This window comes from Colletes gigas, unplaced genomic scaffold (genome assembly GCF_013123115.1).
Source record: "Colletes gigas isolate AHSC1104 unplaced genomic scaffold, ASM1312311v1 Colletes_gigas_Sc00008, whole genome shotgun sequence".
NCBI classification, from domain to species: Eukaryota; Metazoa; Arthropoda; class Insecta; order Hymenoptera; family Colletidae; genus Colletes; species Colletes gigas.
The window spans coordinates 1,533,074-1,555,472 of record NW_025106637.1 but is presented as its reverse complement, the minus strand read 5'-3'; the positions used below and the strand labels follow the sequence as shown (position 1 = coordinate 1,555,472).

Here is a 22,399-nt window from a genome sequence, read left to right as displayed (position 1 = left end):
GCCACGACATCCGGTATTAGCGTCGACGTTCCCTTAACTAAACGCTTTCCGACCGAGATACGACTCTCGTCGGTGTTTACGCGACATGCATGCTCGTTGATCTCGATTCCCCCGTCAATATTTTATCATTCTCGAGTAACACCACGCGTACGATGATTAGGTAGAAAATTTTATCAGGGTCCGCTTCGATAAACATTCCTCAACTGTCAAAGTGCATACAAAGCAGAGAAATTTTTTCCATCGTAAGTAAATAAAGTTTCAGAAACTATCAGACTGTCTCAAGTTTGTTCGTATCGAGCCATCGTACGCGTCGTTTTGATCTCTCGCTGGGGGGACGAGCCGAGCTTCCGGACCTTCTGTGTCTCGATCGAAGATCGACGATCGATATCAGCCAACTTTCGGATACCTCGCGCGTCGGGATACCGATTCGCCACCGATTCCCTCGATTCTTGCAAACAATGGCGCGCACTTAACGAGAACGTACCCCGACGGACTTAAACTCGGCCTAAGCGGCGTTGCGGCGACGCTTCGTGTCGTTCGACGTTCGTTTACACCGACGATATGTACAAAATGATCAGAGACACCAAAAGACAGCTCGAGGATAAAATGGGTCCCGCCGTTCCGGTCTGCATCGCCTCCGGTCGTTCGCCTGCAACAAAAGGTCACGCGTTCTTATCATAGCGTTTGCTCGCGTCCATTTCATTCCCGATATCGATTAGAATAAAATTCTTAAAAAGGTAAAGCACCCTTCGCGATTATGAAAATAAGGACAACTCGAAAGTAGTCCCAGCGGTTGTAGCATTTCCGAACGAATATAAACGCCCGGGATTCTTGGAGCAAATGTGTCTGTTTACCATTTTGCGCCAGGAACGAGAAGCTGAAAGCATCGTTAGAGATTCTAGAGCCGACGAAGCGACTCTCGAGGAACGTTTCCGTACGCGAAATTAACGACGATTACCGGGGCTCGCCGCGGCGGAACTCGTTGTTAATTGAGCGGGGTAGGAAAATTCATTAGACCGTCGTATTTTTCTTCGCGTCGGAGACGGGCGGAACACTTTTCCAACAAAGCGAGATGGTGGTCGTGCTTTAATGTATCGAGCAGCGGCCGCCAGTCTCCGTGAAAACAAGTTTTGTCCACGGAAGATCCAGCATTATTAGACGGTGGAGTTCGCAAGATTGTTTACGCTGCGGATGAAAAATACACCTGAGCGCAGCGGGAGACCGTCTAAATCATGCTCCCTCGACCGAGTCGTAGTGTTTTCGAAAAGAACAACGGGGGAGAACAACTCTCGAAACTCGGAGACAAAACACAGCGACCAAAGAGTCAAAGTTTAAACGTTGTTCGAACACGATTTCATTCGAGCAAGAGGGATCGTTATTAATACTGTCCCCGACTGTATCTTCCCAGCGATATTTCTCGACTCTTTGGACACCGTAGTTTCGTAAAGGCTGGCGACCGTCTCGAAGTTCCGTTCGCCCGCTTCTTTCTTCGTTAAACGTCGCCCGCGGCGGCGAAGTATTTTATGCGACGGATCGAAATGCAATTTCCGCTCGATTTCGGTTCGATCCTTGCAACGTCGTAAGAATTCCTCGACCCGTGAACGCCGTAGTCCCCGTAATTTACATGGACAAATTTGTCGTCGACGATCGACTGGCCTCATTGTCCGCCAGGAAACGTTGAGTTACGCTCGAAGCGCGAACGAGCATCGATCCAATGGCGCGTTATTCCAACAGAGGGAAAAAATACTCCAGAACCGAAATTCGATATAAATTTGATACGTATGTATGCTAACAGGATGGACCACCTAACTCCACCGTTTCGAATAGTTCCTACATTGATTGTTCTATATAAATCTGCATCGATAATGTAATCTTTTAGAGAGATTTCTAGGCCAGCGTCGATACTTTTAATGGAATTAAAAAGTATCGAATTTTTGAGCGATAGGGTGTTAGAATAGAATATTTATTAGATCAGGCGTGCCATGTAAAATTTTTCATTGGACCCCTAAATTGCATTTTGTCTTAGGCCGTTCGAAGGTAGAACACGCCACTGCATCGATCCGCGCCCGGCGAAGAATTTCCGCCATTAAAAAAACAAGAAACTTTCGTTCTGAGCTTTCCGCGGAAATATGCGACGGAAATACCGCGCGCTGCAGGACACTGCCAGAGTTGTCGTTGAAGAATGCTGATGAAAAATGCCGGGACGCGTTACAGTCGCGGGTGCAATAACAGAAATGACAGGAATTTCATTTGAAGCTGCGTTAACGAGACTAATTTCTCCGGCGCGTTCGTATCGGGGAACGACGAGCACGACGACAAACGTACACGTCGACGCTCGAGACAGCGTCGCTGAATAAACATGTGGAACTTCGCGGCTGCATAATCGTCAAGTTTTGATAGGCCGATCGGCGCGGTCCCTCGACGCTTGCAAAATTTGGGGAGTGTAGACGGCTACGGTCAGAAATCGTTCAGCCATCAGGAACGAATTAAGGGTCGCTCGCGAGGGGAAACGTAATCGATTCCCTTCGTGTCACGCAAACGTTAATTTCACCATACTCGCATACTTTATTTCGAATCCTGAAAAGACGCTCTCGAGGCAGCGTCTAAGATACCCGATGTTCACGAGTTAGGAAACATCTATCGGAGCCAGTTCGTGTGAAAATTAATATCGTAGCGATCCGTTACCGAGACAACGCGGAAATGGTGATGATCGCCCAATGGGAGCGTCGCGTAGTCGCGTGTATAAGCACTCACCATTCAGGACATGAACTTTGATGGATGCCGTATTGGCGTTGCTGGGTTTGCAGCTATATTCCCCGGAGTCCGAGGGTTGCGCCGTCTGGATAAGGAGCCAAGAGGTGGTGATGTCTCCACCCTTTTCGGTTATCACCGAGACGCCGCCCCTGACACTGTCGTAGCTCAAGACGTTCTCGTTGTAGTACCAAAAGATATAAGCCGGTGGCTCCGAACTGAAGTGTATGGTGCACGTCAGGTTTATCGTGCTCCCGGCGCCCACGTACAGATCCGGACCGCCCAGTATCGTCGCTGTCGGCACTAAGATAACAAACGAATTCCTTTTTTCTTCTCCCAAAACAACCAAACATCAATCTAACCTATATCTCAGACCATCGAGAAGCACTAGATTGCTAGCTTTTAGACTAAAGTTAACAATCAAGCGTTATATACGGTTACGAGCTTTTCATAGCGGTCGGAGAACATTTATCGATCCGCGACGGTAATATAAAAATCGGTAATACGTTTCGCGGGGCGGCGAGAAGTCTTTGTGGCTCCCCGTTTCCACATGTGTCTTAGTCCGTGGTCCGCAAGAAATACGGTGTGGCTCACCAGGGTGCCATATGACATCCAGCACCCGTCGCGAGTCTCCGCGGCAACGGGTCCGGAACGAAACGCCATGATACTTTGGCTCCCGCTACCCGAGAATATTACTTTCCTTTTTGTTCCTCCCGCTGTCTGTGCGCCCTTTTTCCCATCCCGTGATCGCGGAATCCCACGTGTCGCGAAAGCTGTTCTCGCCCGAGAGGACTCGAGGAAACGATACTCGTCGAAGAGAAAAGGACCCGGAGGATGCTTCAACGATCCGCGAGAACTAACGAGCCGAAGCTTGTTATCGGGGCTCAAGGCCGTTGTAATTGAAATAATGAGGACGGCATCAACGACATCACGCTCCCTGCAATTACGTTAGGAAGTTTCTCCCCGGGCGTCGTTAATGGACGAGTCGATACGTCGTAGAGCGGTCGCGCGATACGTCTGGATCGCTGTTGCGCGAAATGTTTCGAGAGCAATCGAGAACCCAGGGAACCGTAGGTACGTACTTCTCTGAATCCTTTCGAGAGGAAAGTGATATCGATATAAATCGCACTTGTACGATAATCCGACGTTCCGTCGGAAATAAACCCGAACCCCGCTTCTAAGAATCTGAATTTCCGTTTAATTAATTATGGGAAACGTTATTCGCGATGATCAACGTGAAAAATATCGAGGACGTTTACGCAAACTCGATAGAATTAATTTTATTCTACGCTTTGTCCCGAGCTTTCGTATTGTTTAGATCACTTTCGATCGTATCGAAGGGGCGTTGAATGGAACTTACCGACAACGTTCAAGCGAAACTGATGCGACTTGACGGGGATGGTGGAGATCTGACATTCGTAGAGTCCCTGGTCTCTCTCCTGCGCCCATTTTATGCAAAGTGTCCATTCAGACCACTCGTTGTTTTGGCCTTTGTTTTGTCCGTGGAGCGCTTGGAATCGCTGATCGCTCGTGTAGGTGTACGCCCCCGCCGTTATAATGTGAATGTCCCTGTGCCTGACCCAGGAAACCTTTGCAAACAGAATTTCAAAGAGGAGTCAATGATTGTTATCGCTGGATGCCAGAACGGAGCGCCGTATTCAACAGCGCCGATTGATCGCTAAGTGAATTCGCTGACGACGAGATACCTTCGCGTTTGAACTTAAAACGGTGTTCTTGCTTTCGACTACCTTCGTTTGAAAGTCGATAGCCGCGATCGGTGTTCGAGGCTACACTCGACGGGCACGCTGGAAATTTTATACAATTTTTATGCGAGCCAATTTCAGACGGTGGAACAAACCGTGGCGCAATTCGGAGCTTAGATTCATAATATCGACGCGGGGGGCAAATATATTCTCGTAATACAATTTTTTGTTCAACTCTTGCTTGTCTACATGGAAATATACGCCTTCCTTTACGTAAATTGCCACGGACAAAAAGCACCGTGGACGGAATTTACAAATTTTGTCCAACGACGTTATTGCAGGAAGGACGTACAAAAAATTCCGGGTTAAGGGGAATGTGTTACTGCGAGTAAGTAGAATGTGGATAGCGTCGAATAATTCTGCCTCACGGGGGGGGCCGACTATAATGCCTGACTATAAAGTCCCGACTTAATACGACTCCCGCGGAAGGTCTTTTCTTCTTTCGACTACTGGTTCTGGCTTCTCATCAAGAAAACAAGTTTTACTAAAAGCATAAAGTTGTCCCGCGTGGTTAATAGAAGGAAACATTTTCCCGGCTGTATCTGATGTCGTAAAACGACGCTTTATCTAATTATAAATCGGCGAGAAAAATTTACCGCCGGATTAAAACGAAGCCCGGTCTGATATTCGCAGTTCATTTTTCATGTTAAAGTCGCGTTTATTTCCAGAGAAATTAATAATCGATGTAATTATTAGTTTCGACGGTCCGCGAAGCAATGTTTAATATTTATTCTTGGAGCTAGTTTAGAGAATCTGCGAGACGAATGGTCGTCGACACGAAATCGATAGGTCGAACCGGTTCCGTCGTCCCGCGGCGTTAAATATTTCGCGAAGCCGTGGCGCGAGGTCAGAAGTTCCGGCACGAGCGAGCTTCCGTCATCCGCAAGGGTCCCCCGCGCCCGCCCATGTAATACATAATTCGTTTCGACGAAGGAGACATTTAAACTTCGACCCCGGTGAACTTCGACGTCTTCGGGGACGACGGTAATTTCATCAGCCCTGCACACGGCTACGGAGCTCTTACCGGCAACGGGAAAGTAATCTAGTAAACTCTGGGGGAAGTCTGGCACGGGAAAGTAGCTACATCCGTGGCGGCGCGAATCCACACCCCCTTCAAATCTTGATACGGAAACACCGCAACGCCGTGGCGTACCTCCATTTCCGCGTTTACGGCGAACCGAAAAACCTGTCGTTCCGTGAGTTCGTTCCCGGCCAAAGTCGCCAAAGAACGTGGAACGTTTTCGAGTTCACGTCGTCTCGCGGGTAGAAGTGTTTTCGCGCCAACCGTGCCGGTAAGTGCAATTGCAATTTTCCGAACCCGCACGATGGACACGGAGAAACGACCCGACAAATTCGTTTTCGCGTCGGGCGTCGGGCGTCGCTTCGTCTTCTCAAAAATAATATCGTTTCGGTGAAATTGTCGAAACAGATCGACCGATTGGTTACGGATCCAATCGAGACGAACGATCAGACGTATTATATTGGCCGGATAGGAGAGAGTAAAATAAAACTGGGACGTCGAGTGCTTTCGCGCGAATTGTCGTTCGAGGAGCAATCGAGATAAAAATTCGATAGAATTTATCTTTTTAAAATAATTGTTTCTTGAGTCTCTGAAATAGCACCCCCGTTTGTATTCAATCTTGTTTTTCCCGATGGAAAGACGTACGACGTCGAATGAACGAGGAGTTTGATGAAAAGTGTCTGGAAGCAGTCGTTAAAGTGAGTGGTAGTTTTGGATGGATTGGATCGGAATGACTATAAATGGTCCTGGCTCGATTTGCCAGGTGGAGAGATTCATGGAATTGGCTTGTGAAGCGAAACGATTTTAATTAGCACGTCTATGTCGATATTACTCTGAATAGACGTTTATTTTCGTTCGCTGTCAATAATCCATCGGAAGATTGGATTATTCGATCGTATAATGCACCGAAATACCCATCCAGCGAGGCGAAACAATTTTTAAACAAGCATGGTTTTCGCGTAATAAAAGCTTACAATTCCAAATAAAGTCCTATTTATAATCCGTTGTCTCGTCTGCAAAACGATCCTTGCAATCGCGTTCGCTTCAACGGAGCAAAGTAGAAATCAGAGCGCCGGACCACGGCGAAGAAATCATTTCGTTGCCTATTGGCGCGAGAAATTGACTTTGCCGTGGAAGAGCTATTAGCAGTACCAAAGGAAGAAGGTTTAAGTCGGATGATTGGTTCGTCCAATTCCATAATCTAAATCGCTCGAAGCGCGAGGCGGGCGTATAATGCCGGTGTTCGTATTTAATCGAACACGAAACTAAGACTACGACGGTTCTACCGTTCGCGGATCGTCCTCGTGACTCGCGAAACGAAACGTTTTTAATTAGGTCCCGAACGGGCGAGGAAACTGGCCGTTTCAAAATCGCAACAATGAGGCGTATAACTTTTTATTCGCTCGGGCAGCAAACTTCCCGGACTCTCTCCTGGCACGAGTTCTCAACTTTTATATTAACTTTGAACGTCTTTGACACTGCCGGGACAGCTTCTTTTAATACGAGTTTGTCAGTTGCTAAAAGGCTGATGTCTATAGAGAAACTTGGGCAACATACTCGAAAATGGCCATTCGCGAATTCTATGGACAGACGAATTTTTATACAACGCGTCGGGTCGTGAGGAACGTTGAGAATCTCAGCGAGCTTTAACGAGCACGGAATGTCCATTTTGGATTGATATTCCATTCGTTGGTCGACGTGGCGCTTTCCTGGAGTTCGAGACGCGAGCGTTCTCCGACGTCAGTGGCGAATAGCGATCGGCATTAATAACCGATGGCGGAAGTTTGCGAATGGCGCGTGTCAGTCGGTCGGAGAACGTTCCAGCGAGCTTATGAACCTTCATGGTCGCTAGCCGATATATCCGCCGTAATTCATCCCCCGATGGAAACCGGAAAAGGCAGCTGTCTCCCGGCGACTTTGGAGCTATGTACGCGCACGTACGCCGCGTTGGCACCACTTAGCGTATTTACTCGAGCAAGTTTACGTCTAGCAACGTCTGGCCAGCCGTCGCTGCTGCCACTACAACGGGAATAGAAGCCGTTTAGCGCTTTCAAACTTACCCATCGAGACGTCGGGGCTCCGGGGGGCACGGGGGCGGAGGCGAAACTAAGGAAAGACGTCCAAAATGATGAATGCCGAACGTTAAGCAAAACTGGTACGAGCATAACTGCAAATGGACTCGCGCGTTCCACAACGCGCGAACTTGCCAACATCACCACCCACAGGCGTTTCCTCCTTTTCTTTCCCACAGACTTTTACGGGGCTTTTGCGTGGCTTGAGACACGGTTATCCCCACTCTGTGAATATTCATTCGGTGCACAGGAAATGATATATCCATTTAAGAATTAAATGCAAGAGCGTATTCTGTTTGATGAAAAATCAATCGAAAAGAGCTTGAGGTTGTTCCAGTTTTCTGGAATCAGCCAGTGTTCCAAGGGATCTAGCGTCGGTCTCGTGCAACGCGGTTGCAACTAGTGTCAATAATTCCCGGGGCGTAGGAAAATGAAATGCCAAAAGTGTTGAGGTGGCATGCAAAGTGGCGAGAATCACGTATCGAGGAAATCCGTGTGACCTAGCAATTCGGACGTCGAGCAAATGGAATTCCACGGCTGACGCGGGACAACGAATGAAATTAAGGGCACGTCTGCCCCCGACTGTATAATGAATTTACTTAATACGGTTTACACACTCCGAAATGCCGAAATTGAACGGCCTCGTTTCCATGCTACGGCCGTGTCTGCAGTCGCGCGATCCCGTGCATTTCGCCGCGATCTCTGTCGCGCTCCTTCTTTCGGTGTAATCCTGTTTGCCTACGAGCTTTTCGCAACCGCGGAACTCGGTTGGGAAGCTGCCGGAATATTTAATGACGGAAGAGATTTGCTCGATCGAAAAAAAACCCGGTGGTCCGCGCGCGTGTGTGTGTAATTCGTTATTGGCGCAATCGAAAACCAGGCTATTCCTTGAAAAATGTAGTGAAATTTCATCTACGGGAAATTAACGATTTACGTATACCAGAAATGGAATATACAGCGGAGTTTCGATTATCTGGAATCCAATTATCCGGAACGTCCGGAGAAATTTTTTCGGTGGAATAATTTTTTCAAATCGTTCTGGAAAAATTATTTTCTGTTGCAGGGGTCAATTACAAGCATTTTTGATGAATAGACATACCCCCGAAATCCTACACAGTTTTGAGAAAAAAATTCATTACCGAAAATCTATATGTCTGACCATACCGTCGATATGTTTCACTGAAATTTCAGGCGCATCTTTAAAACATCATAACTTCTGAACGGATTGGAGGATTTTAATGTTCAAAAAGGCAAACGACGCGTATTTTGGTGGAGAATATGTAGAAATTCTAAAAATATTCGAAAAGTTGATCCTTAACCCCAAAAACTGAGAAAACCCCCATAACAATGATCCAATTTTCAAACGTCTATAACTCCTACAATAGTCAATGGATTTCATTGAAATTTAGCATGGAAGTAGAGCTCATCGATACCTATAAAAAAGTACTAAACAACATTTCCGTACAGCGTTAAACAAATTTATTAAAAAGCAAAAACGAGTTTCTAAGAAAAATCGACAGGGGGTAGGTGCCTCACTTTTTCAGCGAAAATAAATTTTTTCAAATCGATCTGAAAAAATTATTTTAAGTTTTGGGGGACCATTACAATCATTTTTGGTCAATAGACATACCCCCGAAATCCTCCGCACTTTCGAGAAAAAAATTCGAATAGGTGCCTAAATTTTTCGGCGAAAAAAAAAATTTCAAATCTTTCTAAAAAAATTATTTTCACCTGCCGGGGTCAATTATAATAATTTTTGGTCAACAGACATACCCCTGTAATCCTACGTATTTTCGAGAAAAAAATTCTTTACAATAGCGATTACGTGATAATATAGCACAGTGTTTCTCACATTGGGTTTCCCAAACGTGTCGTTTGTTTTTGATTTCCCATAGGAATAAAGTTAAACTATATGATAGTATAAGAAAACTTCCCGTGATATTTTATCCCTATCAACCCTTTCATTCTCATTGTAGCCGTAGCGTTACATCGAATTATTAAACAAAATACTTCTGTCGTTTCGTCGAAATTCTGCGCCTGTTATTCCGAATTTATCGTGCGTTGCTTGAAACTTATCGCGAACCGTTCGCAATTTATCTTGGCCCACTTGCAGTTCCCCGTGAGTCACTTGAAACTTCCCGTGGGTCACTCGAAACTTATTGTAGGTCAGTCGCAATGTACCGCGATGGATCGGGGCAGATATTTTTCCCGGCGAATGTTTAATAATTTTGGGTACATACCTAAGCACAGTTTTCCCGTTTATACGGGTCACAGAAAAGCGCACGACCTAATCGTGCATTTTGTGTTTGTTATGTCGTGATTTCGTTGAAATTTTCTGCGAAAGCTTTGCCCCGCTTTTCGACTTACTTTTTTTCGATGAAGAATCATCCCGTTCTCGTTTGTACCGCCAATAACGGACCAGCGTACAATTGAGGTCAACTTCATTTCGGGGGTTTCCTGGCATTTTAACCGCCGTTACGTGAAATTCCAATCTCCGGACGATTACCGCGAAACGACAATGTCTTCTCCGTTCTATCCTGTAATTACGAACTTCGAGAAGAAGTTCCAGCCTCGAGACGCCCCAATAAGAAAGCCCTCCCGCGGGTCCACGAACAGAAAGTTTTCCCTATTTGTCTGAATATCGATTCGCGGGGTGGGGGGGGGGCATGCTACGACACGATTACGTGTATACGCGGTGATAACCTGTGATGCACCGACACCAAGAAAACCTCTCATTCAGAATCCTCTTAGTTTTATCGCCGTGCAACGTCTGCCGCGGACAGACGAGATACTCCGATTCCACCCTTAAAAATACAATTTCATCCCTGGATTAATGACACTGAATCATTCCATCATTCTTTATGTTCCTCTGGCTCGAGCAGTCGGAAGCTGTGAAATTAAAATCCTTCTGTAAATATTCTTTTTTGTACCGAGTAAATTTTATTATAATAAATTTGTAGATACTTGTATCGCTTTGTTCATCCTCGACGACGATAATCAATTCGTTTAGAATGAAAATTTTAATTCAATAACGAGTTTTCCATCAATTAATTTTGCCCCTATTTATAGTTAATTTACGGTATAATAAAATTTCAATTTGATAATAAATATTCTATAAATTAATTATATCCTTCGACCAGTGGCAAAGTTCACCACCGATCCTCGATTCCCAGAGTACTCGGGGGGCCACGATTTTCAATTTTTAAGCCAAGTATTGTATTACTACGCGCGACAGTGATGCAATAATCCGAGACCGTGATCGCAAAGTCATAACTCGAGTAGCTCGCGTACCCTTGGTCGATTACTTTCGATCGACCAATACCTGTAACGGCGGGTACCGCGAGCTGCGATAAAATTGAGTTTCCAGTTGCCTTGAAGGTCGATTAACGTCCAATCGAGCCCGGGCAACTCGATTATTTCCTGCAAATCGCTTTTCCTAAGGTCTTTACGGAGACCGGTTTTCCTCTCTTACCGAGCCGGGAGTATACCACCCTACTCACCCACGTTCGCTGTAATTACCTTACTGCCACAAATTTGTCGAAACCCTCGTGGAATAACGCGGAGAAATCGCGGGAGCATTTTTCTGAAACATTGAACTGTCACGGGCAATATTTCACGTTGCACGCCTGCCGGGCTCGCTCGAACAGCTTCCGAGCACCACGGTAAAAAGGTTCGCGGAAAGCTGGAAATTCGTTTCGGGGTCTCGATCGCCGATACGTGACAAATAAACTTACGGTTTTGTCGCCCAGATTGCGAACCCTGCACGTGAGATAAGCGGTCTTTCCGATCAGTGCCGTGACGTTTGTGTTCTGCGAGTAGTCGAACGTAGGCTCCGCTTTCGACTTGACGCCCGCGGAATCCACCAGCAGCTGATTCCGTGGTCTGCTCTGGCTCGAGTGTCGATCCATGTTATCTATCGTGCGATCCCCCAAGCTGAGAGTATCTGCAACAGAAACGAAGAACACGTCGGTCAGGGCGGCTTTTTTTTACCGGAATCTCGACAAATAGAATCGCCCTCCGTGAACGAAACCGCCACCCTCTATGCACGTAAACACACGACGCGTCCTCCCACTTTTCGTAAACATCTCGATCGCTTTGACTCTGGTGTTCCTTCGTATAAATACCAAACGCCTCCAGGAATCCGGAACAGCCTGATATCGAATACCTTGCCCGTTCCGGAGTTTCAATGGTCGCCCTTGCGCGGGAGGGCGAAGGAACGTTCTATTTGCTCTATCCGAGTTCGATGCGTTCTCGAACCGAATCCGAGCGTTTCGAGCCATCGCTGCATACTCGATACGTTTCTCTTATATTTTTTCAATACATTATTCTACGGCGCGGGCGACAAAACAATGCCCGCTCGATGCTATCGGACTCGAGCGAACATTTACCCCGACGCTCCGACGTCCTCGCCCTCGCGACTCCCCCCCCCCGGCGCCATTTTATTGTTCGCTCGTCGGCTAAACCGTGCTTCGCGCGATGTTATAATTTCTAACCAGCTGCAGAAAAATACCGTTCTACCCTCGAACGTGAATCTATTTCGATACCCACGTACGGATAAATTTTCGTTCTCGTATCGAACGATACAGCTAGTAATTATAATAAAGCCATACACAGCCTTCTCGCCTGTTACACCGATTTCAACTAACTCTTGCGACAATAATTTATCGGAATATCGCTATCCGTGCCCGCGAATCTGTCTATCGATCTGTATGTACCTATCTGCGCTATTAATCTCCCTCGTTTTTCCCTACCCCGCTACTGGTATTCTCTTCTTATTGTACGCGTGATAGGTCTAGTCGACGCTCGTTTCGGGAAGAGAAAGAAATTTTCGATGCGCGAAATTGCTGGAGCGACGCGGTGCTTCGTCGATGCGTTCCATGCGTGCAAAAAAACGACGAAACGAACGTCTTATTAGAGCACACCGGGAAAATGGAGCGCGTCGCGAAGCGATTTTCAGTGCAGGGAAACGAATAACCTCGATGCGGAACGAACGACTAAAACGAGTATCGAAAATACGAATACCAGAAACGAACGAAATTGTCATTTAATTGATTTCAGTCTGAATTGTTTGGTAACCGTGGAAATTAGATTTCTCGTTCCCGTTAGACGTTGAATTTCGCGGTGGTTTCCGTGTCGCGGGCGCGACGTTTATGAAAATGCGGCGATAACGCGGCCCGAATTCCCGCGAAAGTCCCGCCGTCGGGTGAATTGTAACCCTTACATTATCACGGTAGCCGGATATTAATGTTCCTCTATTTCGCTATTTGCATGGTAATCGTTGTTGCAGTCGTTCTTCGTACAAAGCGGGGCGCGCGCTTGTCGGCCAGGCCAATAAAGGCCGGTTAAAAATTCACAGGCGATACGTGACGCCGCGGGGGCGACGTTAATCACCCGGTCGTTGTAAGAAAGATAACCCGGGGGTCCGCTATTAAACGGCAAACCAATTTATCGTGTCACCTGAATACCCAATTACACGCGAAGTGTCCATAAAAGCGTTTCTCTTTGACGTCTCGGGGAGCGTAGCATCGTTGCTCTCCGGCGAAGCTGAAACGCAAAGAGGAAGAGGAATTCTTTAACGAGACACAACGTGGCCGAGAGCCCGACGGGCCCTTGAGCATATCCGGTTAAATAAGTTGTCGGGGGCAGGGGGGCACGGGAGGGAAGAATAGAGACATTCTTGAATAGAAAAGCGCGTATAGAGCGCCTATAGCTCGCTCCGCGGAGAACCATTATAGCCGCGGGATGTAGGCTATAGCCAGAAGGAGATTGGATGGTATTAGATTAGATCAGAGCTCATTACGCTTCGGCTTAAGAGTGAATTAGGCGGAGAATGGGTCGGACGAGAGCGTCGGAGAAAAGCCACCCCCCCCCCCCTAGCTGACGGGGGGCTGGTATCGTCCTCCGTTGTTTTTCTCGTAATCCATCACCGTGAAAAGAAATACCGATACACGCGCGTCGCGTCGCTTGAAAACGCGTATGCAGTCGCGTGAGTTATAAATATACATGAATAGGAGGCGACCCTCGACTCGATGTTCCAGCTATGGTAATTTCGAAACGTGCATTCTCGCGTAACTTGCTTTCTCGATCGCCTGGCTCGAGAAAAACGACCACCCCTTCGCTCTGGAGTATCGCTCATAATGTACTGTTAAGGGTTTAAACCCCTCCTTTGAGCGTAATCGTTTCAACGATCACCTTTTATAGGATAGACATTCTTTCCTTTCGAAATGCAATAGTTTCCATGTCATTTCTTGTAATTAATTCTAATTCTAAACAAGGTGGAACGTTCGTACGAAGAAGTTTCGCAGCGCGTTGAAAGGTACAAAATGGCAGGTTGTCGCGTAATTTGGTGACGCACAGTGGGGTAAATGGCGGGAAATTTCAACTTATTAACGAACCTAACGATCAAATATCGTTCGTGACATCTGCACCGTAGAAGTTACTTCTGCTCTTAATTTGTATCCGTATGAGTTTAGAAATCCTATACAAGGAAACTGGGATTATTAAGAGCAAGAACTTTGCGTCGTTAATTGCTACTCTCTCTCTCTCTCTCTTTCTCTCTATTTCTGCAAGCTTGGCTGTTATTTAAACGTTCGTAGCGATCAGGAGAACAGCAATATAATAAATCCGTCGCGCGCCTAGTAGGGGGACATTTCAAGATATTTTATGCGCTTTACCACGCGCACGGTTTAATTAATTCTGGAGCAGCAACTAAGCCCCAAGAGCTTATAACGAGCTTTTCCGTGCACTCGGGGGACCGCTCTTTGGCTTTCCCAGAACTCTCGCCCCAGTATGCTCTTCGTTCGCTCATTGACTTTTCAGTAACGCGTCGGCAACGTATTGCATTCGCGCGACGTTGCCCCCGTTCATCCGATCCTCGTTGAAAACCCTCGTCTAAACAGGATGAGCCACCTTGATGATTCTGCTGAATCGCAAATTATTTCCCCAGGAATGGGAAAAAACATGGTCCATGATAAGATATTTGATTGCCTGCATCAGAGCTTGTAGTGTTTAAAAAATAAAAAATAATTTAAGAACGTCACGGAGACGAGGTACTCTTCTTGGCATGAAATGTAACATTTTTCCACGTGCAAAGAGAAAATAAGGGAAGAAATCTGCTGATACGGGGGAGTGGCGCGAAGGGTTGTATCTCGTTTCGGGGAATCGAGGTCGCGGCAAAGAGCGTGGACTTTCCTCGCGGTACGTATAATTTACCTACAATATTTCCATTTATCTCGGTGGACGTGTAGTGGCAGACTTTACTTTAGAAGCTCATCAATATTTATGGACACACGATAGCTGTGTTACGTTATGGCCTCTATCTAAGCGCGGTAGCTTATGAAGTCGAGCTATAACCGGAACAAATATTCTTTGGTTTTATGGAGGGAATTGTATATAGATCGCGCGAACGGAACTCGAAAGGAAGAACGTTGAATCGATGGACGCGGTCCTCCACGGTTCGCGATCGAAAATCCTAGAACCGACCGCCCGTTGAATTATTATCGCTCCGGTGAATAGCGGCGCTGATCCCTGGAAATTGTTTCGAATGGTTTGCAGGAACCGCGAACACGCTGTAAGGCGCATGAAATCTCTCCGGGCTACGCTATCGCGGTTCGAGTGGATATTCGTTTATTCAAATGACTGGTGTTTGCGATACGCGCGAGCTCGAATATCTGAATAGCGAGCGGGCGTTGCACGCGCACGAACACAGAACCCGGAAACCCGGAGCGTATTCCGTCGACCCAAGAAAACGTGGACGAGACGTTTTTATCGGAATTCTTGCTAATGAAACCTCGATTCGATCGAAATCTGAATTTCGAGTTCGAGTCGCCAGGACACGCAACTTTCTCTACGAGATCCATTCTTTCGTGCATGGAAATTCGCCAAAAATATATAAATATTTATATTTATTTAGAATTCCATCAATAGTCACGATATTCCGCTCGATTCGCGTGCTCCTCGGTCGGGCGTAAATTTTTAATATGCGTCTTTCTATTCATGCCCCTCCAAATTTTACTACCTCCGTCCGCTCCGAATATATTAAATTCGTTTCCATCGGAAAAAATGGCACACCGCCAGAACTCGAAATAATATTAAAACGATCGACGTAAAATTCATCTTCAATCTCGAAACGTTCGTTTCCCTAGCGCGGCTGGGCTATTATTTTTTCATCCCTTTCTTCGGGAGCGTCAACAACCGGTACTTTTATCTCGTACAAGCATCCGTCGGTGTTAGGAAAATCCCACCCTGAAGAATTTCCATCGGGGGTTCGCCGAAGTAAAACTCCGTGGCGGCTTAACGCCCGGGTAGGACGACCGTAATTGCCAGGATGATTGAACGCGGTTAGCGTTCCTTATCACCGGGGTAAATCGCGCCTAATGGAAAATAACGACGAATCTCGTCGGAAGCTCCGCGGCGACCGGAAATAAAATTACTCCCGCGGGCCGGCCGTGATAAATTGCAATGACAATTTTCGATGACTTATAGCCGGAGTGGTTGTCCGCGACAAATTGCGCGGTCGTTCGTTTCGCGGTGGTAAAAAAAAAATGCTGGGGATTCGTGGTTGCACCGGCGATGCGGAATTCTCTTCTTTTTTTTTATTTTACGCAGACTTCTGGTAATTGGAGCTGGCGTCGTTCGAGTCACGTTTGACATGGACGGTAACTCGCTCAAGTTATGACGACGGAGTTGTCCGGGTCGCCGGTTACGAGCGGGGCCACGCTCGAGCGAAACAACCGTGTGCAAAAACACGCGGCTCATGCGAATTCGAGCGGTTTAAATTAGAGGAAAAACCCGCGCTGCCTGGCCGGAACTCGATGCGCAGAGCACCGAGGAATTCGCAGGGGAGGGGGGGAACGCGACGTCGCTGCGTAGCACGGTTGATTTGTTCGCTTAGTAACAACGCGGTTAGCCATCTTGGAAAATGGCAGCGAGTGTTAAGAAACGTCCCGAATCCCGGAAAATCGCATACAACAGGCACGAGAATCGTCCTGAATCCTGGAGAAGCGTGGAGAACAGCCACCAGGACCCTGTTTGGTGCAGTTTGCGGATCTGCAATCTCTCTCCTATGCAAGGTAAGGCGTCTAATGATCTGACCTTGAACAGTGCGCGAACCATTGCGTAAAATATTAGAATATTTAGTCCGCGTACGTGTTTAACAGTGGCATAAGTGCGTATTGCGTATTCTCTATTATCAGTGTTTTGATTCTTCCGTGTTCTATTGATTGGCGTTGCAACAAATATCGATAAAGTGTCGTTTACGAGCGAATCACGGTCGAGCAAACAGCGGCCATTTGCATTGTTGATCCGTAGAAAATCCCAACTTGCAAACGAAACGATTACGTATACGGAGTGTTAATTTATGGTGCGGTATGATCGTGAAACGCATTTTATCGGCTATTCTGTATCGTATGGGTCACGTTGATACAAGAAGACAGATAATTGTAGCATAGATGTGTTTCGTGGTGAAGTAATCCCTGTCAGAGTCTTTTCCGCGAGTGCTACGTCTTCCTTTTAAAAATTACTGCAACCACCGTACAGATTCTCCACATTAACGCGACACGTCGCGTCCGTCTTTATAACGATAAAGTGGAAAGCCGTTGGGAACAGTCGATGCGGATAGATATTGCTACAGCTATGGTTGTTGCAGTACCATAAAACGTAGGACGGTAGAGAGGGTGCATAATGGTGTTTCGCGAGCAAATACGGAGGTTCTAAAGACGGTACAGTTCGGGGTATCTCAGACTGTGACATGCAAACGATGCAAAATAGTTCGAAATTATATCTGAAAATTAAGAATTTCATTCCACATCTCTTGTTGTAACGAGACGGATTATGGACGTTCGTGTATGTTTTCTCGAAGCATAAGTTTACGTAATTAACCTTGCCAGGCTGTGGTCCGTTTCAGGAGCATGTCTTGTGTTTGGTAGTTAAACGCTGATGAGTAAATACATCCCGAGTAATGGTTAACCACTTTCTGTGTATTTAAGCGTGTCCTTTGTAAAGTCTAAGCGCGTTCTGTTCCTGCGTCTTGTACGACGGGAGAGCGCAAATACATCAAATGGGACGTGTGCAGATGTTTGACATGGAACAGAGAGGAGTTGATCGATACGATGCGGTGGGTGTATCTGTTTGCTTTCTCGCTTCGCAATCGCGGAAACTTGTCCCTCTGATGACTTTGGGATTATTGAACATCAGATTTACGACGTTGGCCTCTGTTACCGTGTATTGAGAATGGTTCCCGAATGAGCGTCCTAGTTGACTCGGTTGCACGGAGTTCTATATGTCTGCCAAACTTCGAAAATATTTTTAGTCTACGGTATTATCGTCCGTATCTCTGCACAATTGGTTCCAGAATCTCCACGTTCCTTACTGTTTTCACAATCATTCTCGTATACATGAAACGTAAACAGCGATTGTATCTTTGAATGCGAAAATATTCGAAAAATTGGTTTCGAAATAATGATCCTGTTTGTCTATTCGCGATACCTCTGAAATAAACACACGACGTTACATTGAAATTACAAAACAGCAGTGCGAGTGAATACGTAGAATTAATTCGGATTTTAGTTTGGCGACGCGTGACACGAATGCGTGCAAATATTTGTCACGACCGCGTGAAATTAGGTTGGGAGTTTAGTCGGTTGCTACGGGAGAGTTACAGAGTTAAGAAAAGAGAGTTTCAAACTGTGGAGCAATGATATCCGAAAGGGAGGAGTCGCAACCCCTATAAAGCGACTTAGAATCCGAGGGGAAGGCGAAACAGAATATTTATCTAGAAAAACGCGAATATCTCATACATTTATTTGCATTAATACATCGATAGCTAACATAAAAAATACATTTCTCCTTGGAACTGCTTTGGGATAGACTGAAATTCTAATAAATTCCTTTGTTTTAGATGCAGGGTGCCTGTCTTTGTTTTGGGAGCCTCTCGTAAGTGTTCGAAGAATTCCAGGAGACTTATGTTCAACTGTGCAATATTGTATAAATGTGTGTATATATTTAATAAAAATTCCCTACCCCCCCTCGTAATGGAACACGGAGAAAGCTCTGGTTCTCATTCGATGCATCAACTTTCGGTAGAATCTGCTCGAGAATATTGGTCGTTAAAGTCGAATGCCATCCGAGTATTAATAATTCGTTGAACGGAGACATAGTTCCTTCTCGGTTCCCGTGGATCCGACAACGCTTCGTAGATAATCTTCACGGTGTCGACATCCCCGCCGCATGTCGAAGGTCGAAATTACTTTCGCGCGGAATCCCCGATCCGACGACGTTATTGCCGCACCTTGGCCCAAAGGATTTGCACGCGAATCGCATTGGCGTTTCGAGATTAAGGTATTTAAGGGACTCGGGCTGCGGCAACGGCCCCCGTCCCGTCCACTCCGCATTTCGCCGCAATTTCTAGGCAGAACCGTGGAGGTAGAGAGAGAAAGCCAGAGGGAGAATTCCCGGTTTCGTCGCCGGGCGATCTGAATATTTAGATCGCTCTGGAACTTCGGGGAGAACGACCTTTAGCGGAGCGTAGAAAGATCGTTTTCCTGAGAGTTATGATCTTATTTCGAGGCCCCCGCGGCTTGTACTTCCGGGCTACGCCGCAGCCCGTGTCCGGAACGAATTAAATCGAGTGTTCCGAGATACACGCGGAGGGAAATTAAGAACCATAAAAGCGTTCGATCCTTTCTTTTTCAAACCCCCCTCGATCCACCGGTCTTCGTTCGACGCACGAAAAGAAATTCGAAGCTTCGTGATTCAGCTTGCGCCTCGTAGAACACGAGGAAATCCTTGGAACAGGAAGAAAGAGAAAAGATCTTGATAGTCTGCGAGGTGGGGTGGTATAAAGAGAATTATCATCTTCGTGTTATTAAAGTCCGGTGAAATAAAATTCTGATAAAATTTACGTTGGACGTTTTTATCGCAGCTGGCTCTAATAACACGGAGATGATCATCTCCTTTATGCCCCTTTTCCTTACGAACTATCAAGATGTTTCTTTTCTCACGTTCTGCAACTATTTTCGTTTCATATTTCATGGAAGAATTTCCAACCTTCTAATTAATTAATAGTATTTTATAAATATCTCTTTATACCACGGGGAAACATCGACCGTGCGCGATGACAGTAATGGAGATTTTGGATATAGATGGCGAACCAGTTTCGAGGAAAGTGGTCAAAGTTTAGGTACGCTTGATGGATTAGCTCTAATGACCATACTGTTTCATCAAAAGCGATCGCGTTGGAACAGATACGGGTCTGCCAACTTGTTGGCTCGAAAGCTACACTCTCCCGTACAATCGAACGAAATATTCACCGCGGATATAGTTTTAGAAATTGCAAAAGGTTCTTCTTCGTTAAAATGTCGGAAGCTCGCGCCGAGAGAAACGATTACAAGCTGTTCTTTTCAGGGCGCAGTTAATTATCGCGGGGGCCGGTCACGTGCGTATTTAGTGTAAATCAGGGGAATTAAATGGGGCTGGATGAAGCCGCGATCGGGCAAATCGGTCTCCGGCACAAAGCCCCCGCAGGACCGATAAATAAGTTCGATAAGGCGTTCCTTATCTTTTAAATAGGCAATGTAATTTAATCACGCGGGTGGCGGTCGCGTGACCGCGTCACAGATTTGTCTCTCCGTGTTGCGTTGGCCGAAGCTATGCGGCCGCGTTATATCTTTTTTCCACCTGGCTGCAGATTGCGGGAAATAAATAGCACGGTGTACGCGTACGTGGTCTGCCAGCATAACTTTCGCGCTCCGCCGCGGGGATGATTTGTGCGCGGAGGCAAGACTATGCGAGCAAAACGGCGGGAATATTGATATACGCGACGCGATAAGTTCCGTTCGCTTGTTTCAATTTTCAAACGAGACTATCGCAGCCTCCGATGGAATCTACGCGAGCTTCGTCGTACGTTGATCCTTGGCTATAGTTTCTGGGTGCAACTTATATGTACCTGTCTGGCATAACCGCCTGGTCACGTTCCAGGAGCATTATGTGCGATGCGTGACAGAATACATACACGGCGTTTCTCGTTTCACAGTTTGCATATTCTGTTTGTACGTCGGCGGGCATCTGGGCGAAAATTTTCGGACGAAAATGTCCGGCGACCGGCGCAAGGTGCACAGCTTTCGGGCGGTTGTTTGGTCGATGAAATTACAATCGGAATTATACGATGGAATAATGTTCCATAACTGACTCGATCGAGTAAATATAGAGTTCGTGTTCGTAGCCTCTAACGAATAAATTTTTCCTCCCCTTTGTGCCACGGTTTCGCCTTGACTCGTGCTCGAGTACCTCTCACCTTTGCTCCCTTCCGCATTTCCATTTCACTCTATTTCTAGCCTTTGTGCATTTATTTCGTAGTATTACGTTCATTATTTTTACTCGTGTAATATGTCCTTCCTTTTCTTTTTTTGTTTGTCTTTATCGGAGCCGATGAAACGCGAGCGTAATATTCAGTACAGTAGACGAACGTTTATATGTCAATTAGGACCGAGCCAAGCGCAAGAAAAGCAAACGCACGGATTAAATGCGGGATTATACGGTGCAGCAATCAAGCAGTAATTGCTTTCGTTCGAGCAATTCGCCAAAGAATTTCGAATTTAATACGTATCGTATGCTGGGAAATAAGTTTCGACGATAGTATCGCTAATCGGGAACAGTATTATAAAAATCGGAATCGAATATCTGAAATAAAACTGCGAAGCCTTTGGCGTGCGTGGATTATATTTACACAATAATGAAAAGCCATGTACGCTCTGCAGAGAAGGTGAATTAAATCCGTCCGTTTTGCCATTGAAAAGGTAAAAGGTAAAAATCAAGTGGAAAATTTAAATAACAACGACGTGGCGCTTTTGTAATTTATTTGGCCGAACAATCGCCGCACAGGTCCTAGCCCCGCGTTATTTGTTTCGTTGGCGTTCTAAAGTTCCGCTCGCCGGGCAATTATAGGAGTAACAAATAAACAACCCCCGTTTCAATGGCCGTGCGCCGTTAATGTAAAAACGTCAAAGGGGACAATCGTGTCGCGCGCAAGAGTCCAACCATCGATGAGCCCGTTTTCAAATAAATGTCGTTTCGATTTCAATTTCGTTAACGACGAGGACCCGGCGTTTATTCTTCCCAAAGAAAATTGATTTGTTAACGAGTTTATTCGAACGATACTCGTTACCAAAATGGATTTAGCCTTCGGATTATAATTCTGTATAATCTGAAGACTGGTATCGTGGATTTGGATTTTCGACTAATCGTCTGGTGATCGAGCCGGATCGATTTTCGCGAGTCCTCCGGTAAACGTTCCCATCTATTAGGAAATCATTATTGAAAACACGGAATAATGGGGTAATGGAGAAAATGGCGTAACGGATGGCTCGGTTCGTGGCCGCGTTCAGCTGGGCGACTAATATGGATCGTGTGAAAAATCTCTTTGGAAAAACCGTCCGAACGATAAATCGCCCTATCGTCGCTGAGGCAGCTCGGAACGTCAGAGAGCGTCCCGGCGCGCGTCCTTGCAATTTATCGGCGCATAAGCTGCACGGTATCGGCCCTATTAGACCCGTTAACGATCTCGGATCAGATTTCATTGCTCCGTTCCTTGGATGCTGCATCCCCCTTTGCCGGTACCGCGCGACCAAAATAAAAGAAGAAAGGCGCGCGAAGTGGAGCACAAGGGGGAAACCGGAGGGAATAAAAAGAGAGACGAGTGTTGGCCGAGAGGGCGGCGGGAGATAAAAGCAATTAATTAAAGCTCGAACCCTCCCACCGTCTTTGCCTACCTCGCGTGTCCCTCTTTTCTTTTTTTT

General features: G+C 46.3%; 1 protein-coding gene across 1 annotated transcript in view; it reads right to left on the bottom strand.

Moving 5' to 3' along the window:
* Nucleotides 1–252: 252 nt before the first annotated feature.
* Nucleotides 253–22,399, bottom strand: part of LOC122396754 (cell adhesion molecule 2-like) — a 30,827-nt gene continuing 8,680 nt past the window's right edge. Inside the window, exons 2-5 of the mRNA XM_043395403.1 lie at nt 11,342–11,550; nt 4,112–4,340; nt 2,755–3,054; nt 253–649 (exon numbers count right to left, since the gene is read on the bottom strand). Of these exons, the coding sequence (XP_043251338.1) occupies nt 549–649; nt 2,755–3,054; nt 4,112–4,340; nt 11,342–11,550 (839 nt within the window). The 3' untranslated portion in view covers nt 253–548. The remainder of the gene's footprint in view (nt 650–2,754; nt 3,055–4,111; nt 4,341–11,341; nt 11,551–22,399) is intronic.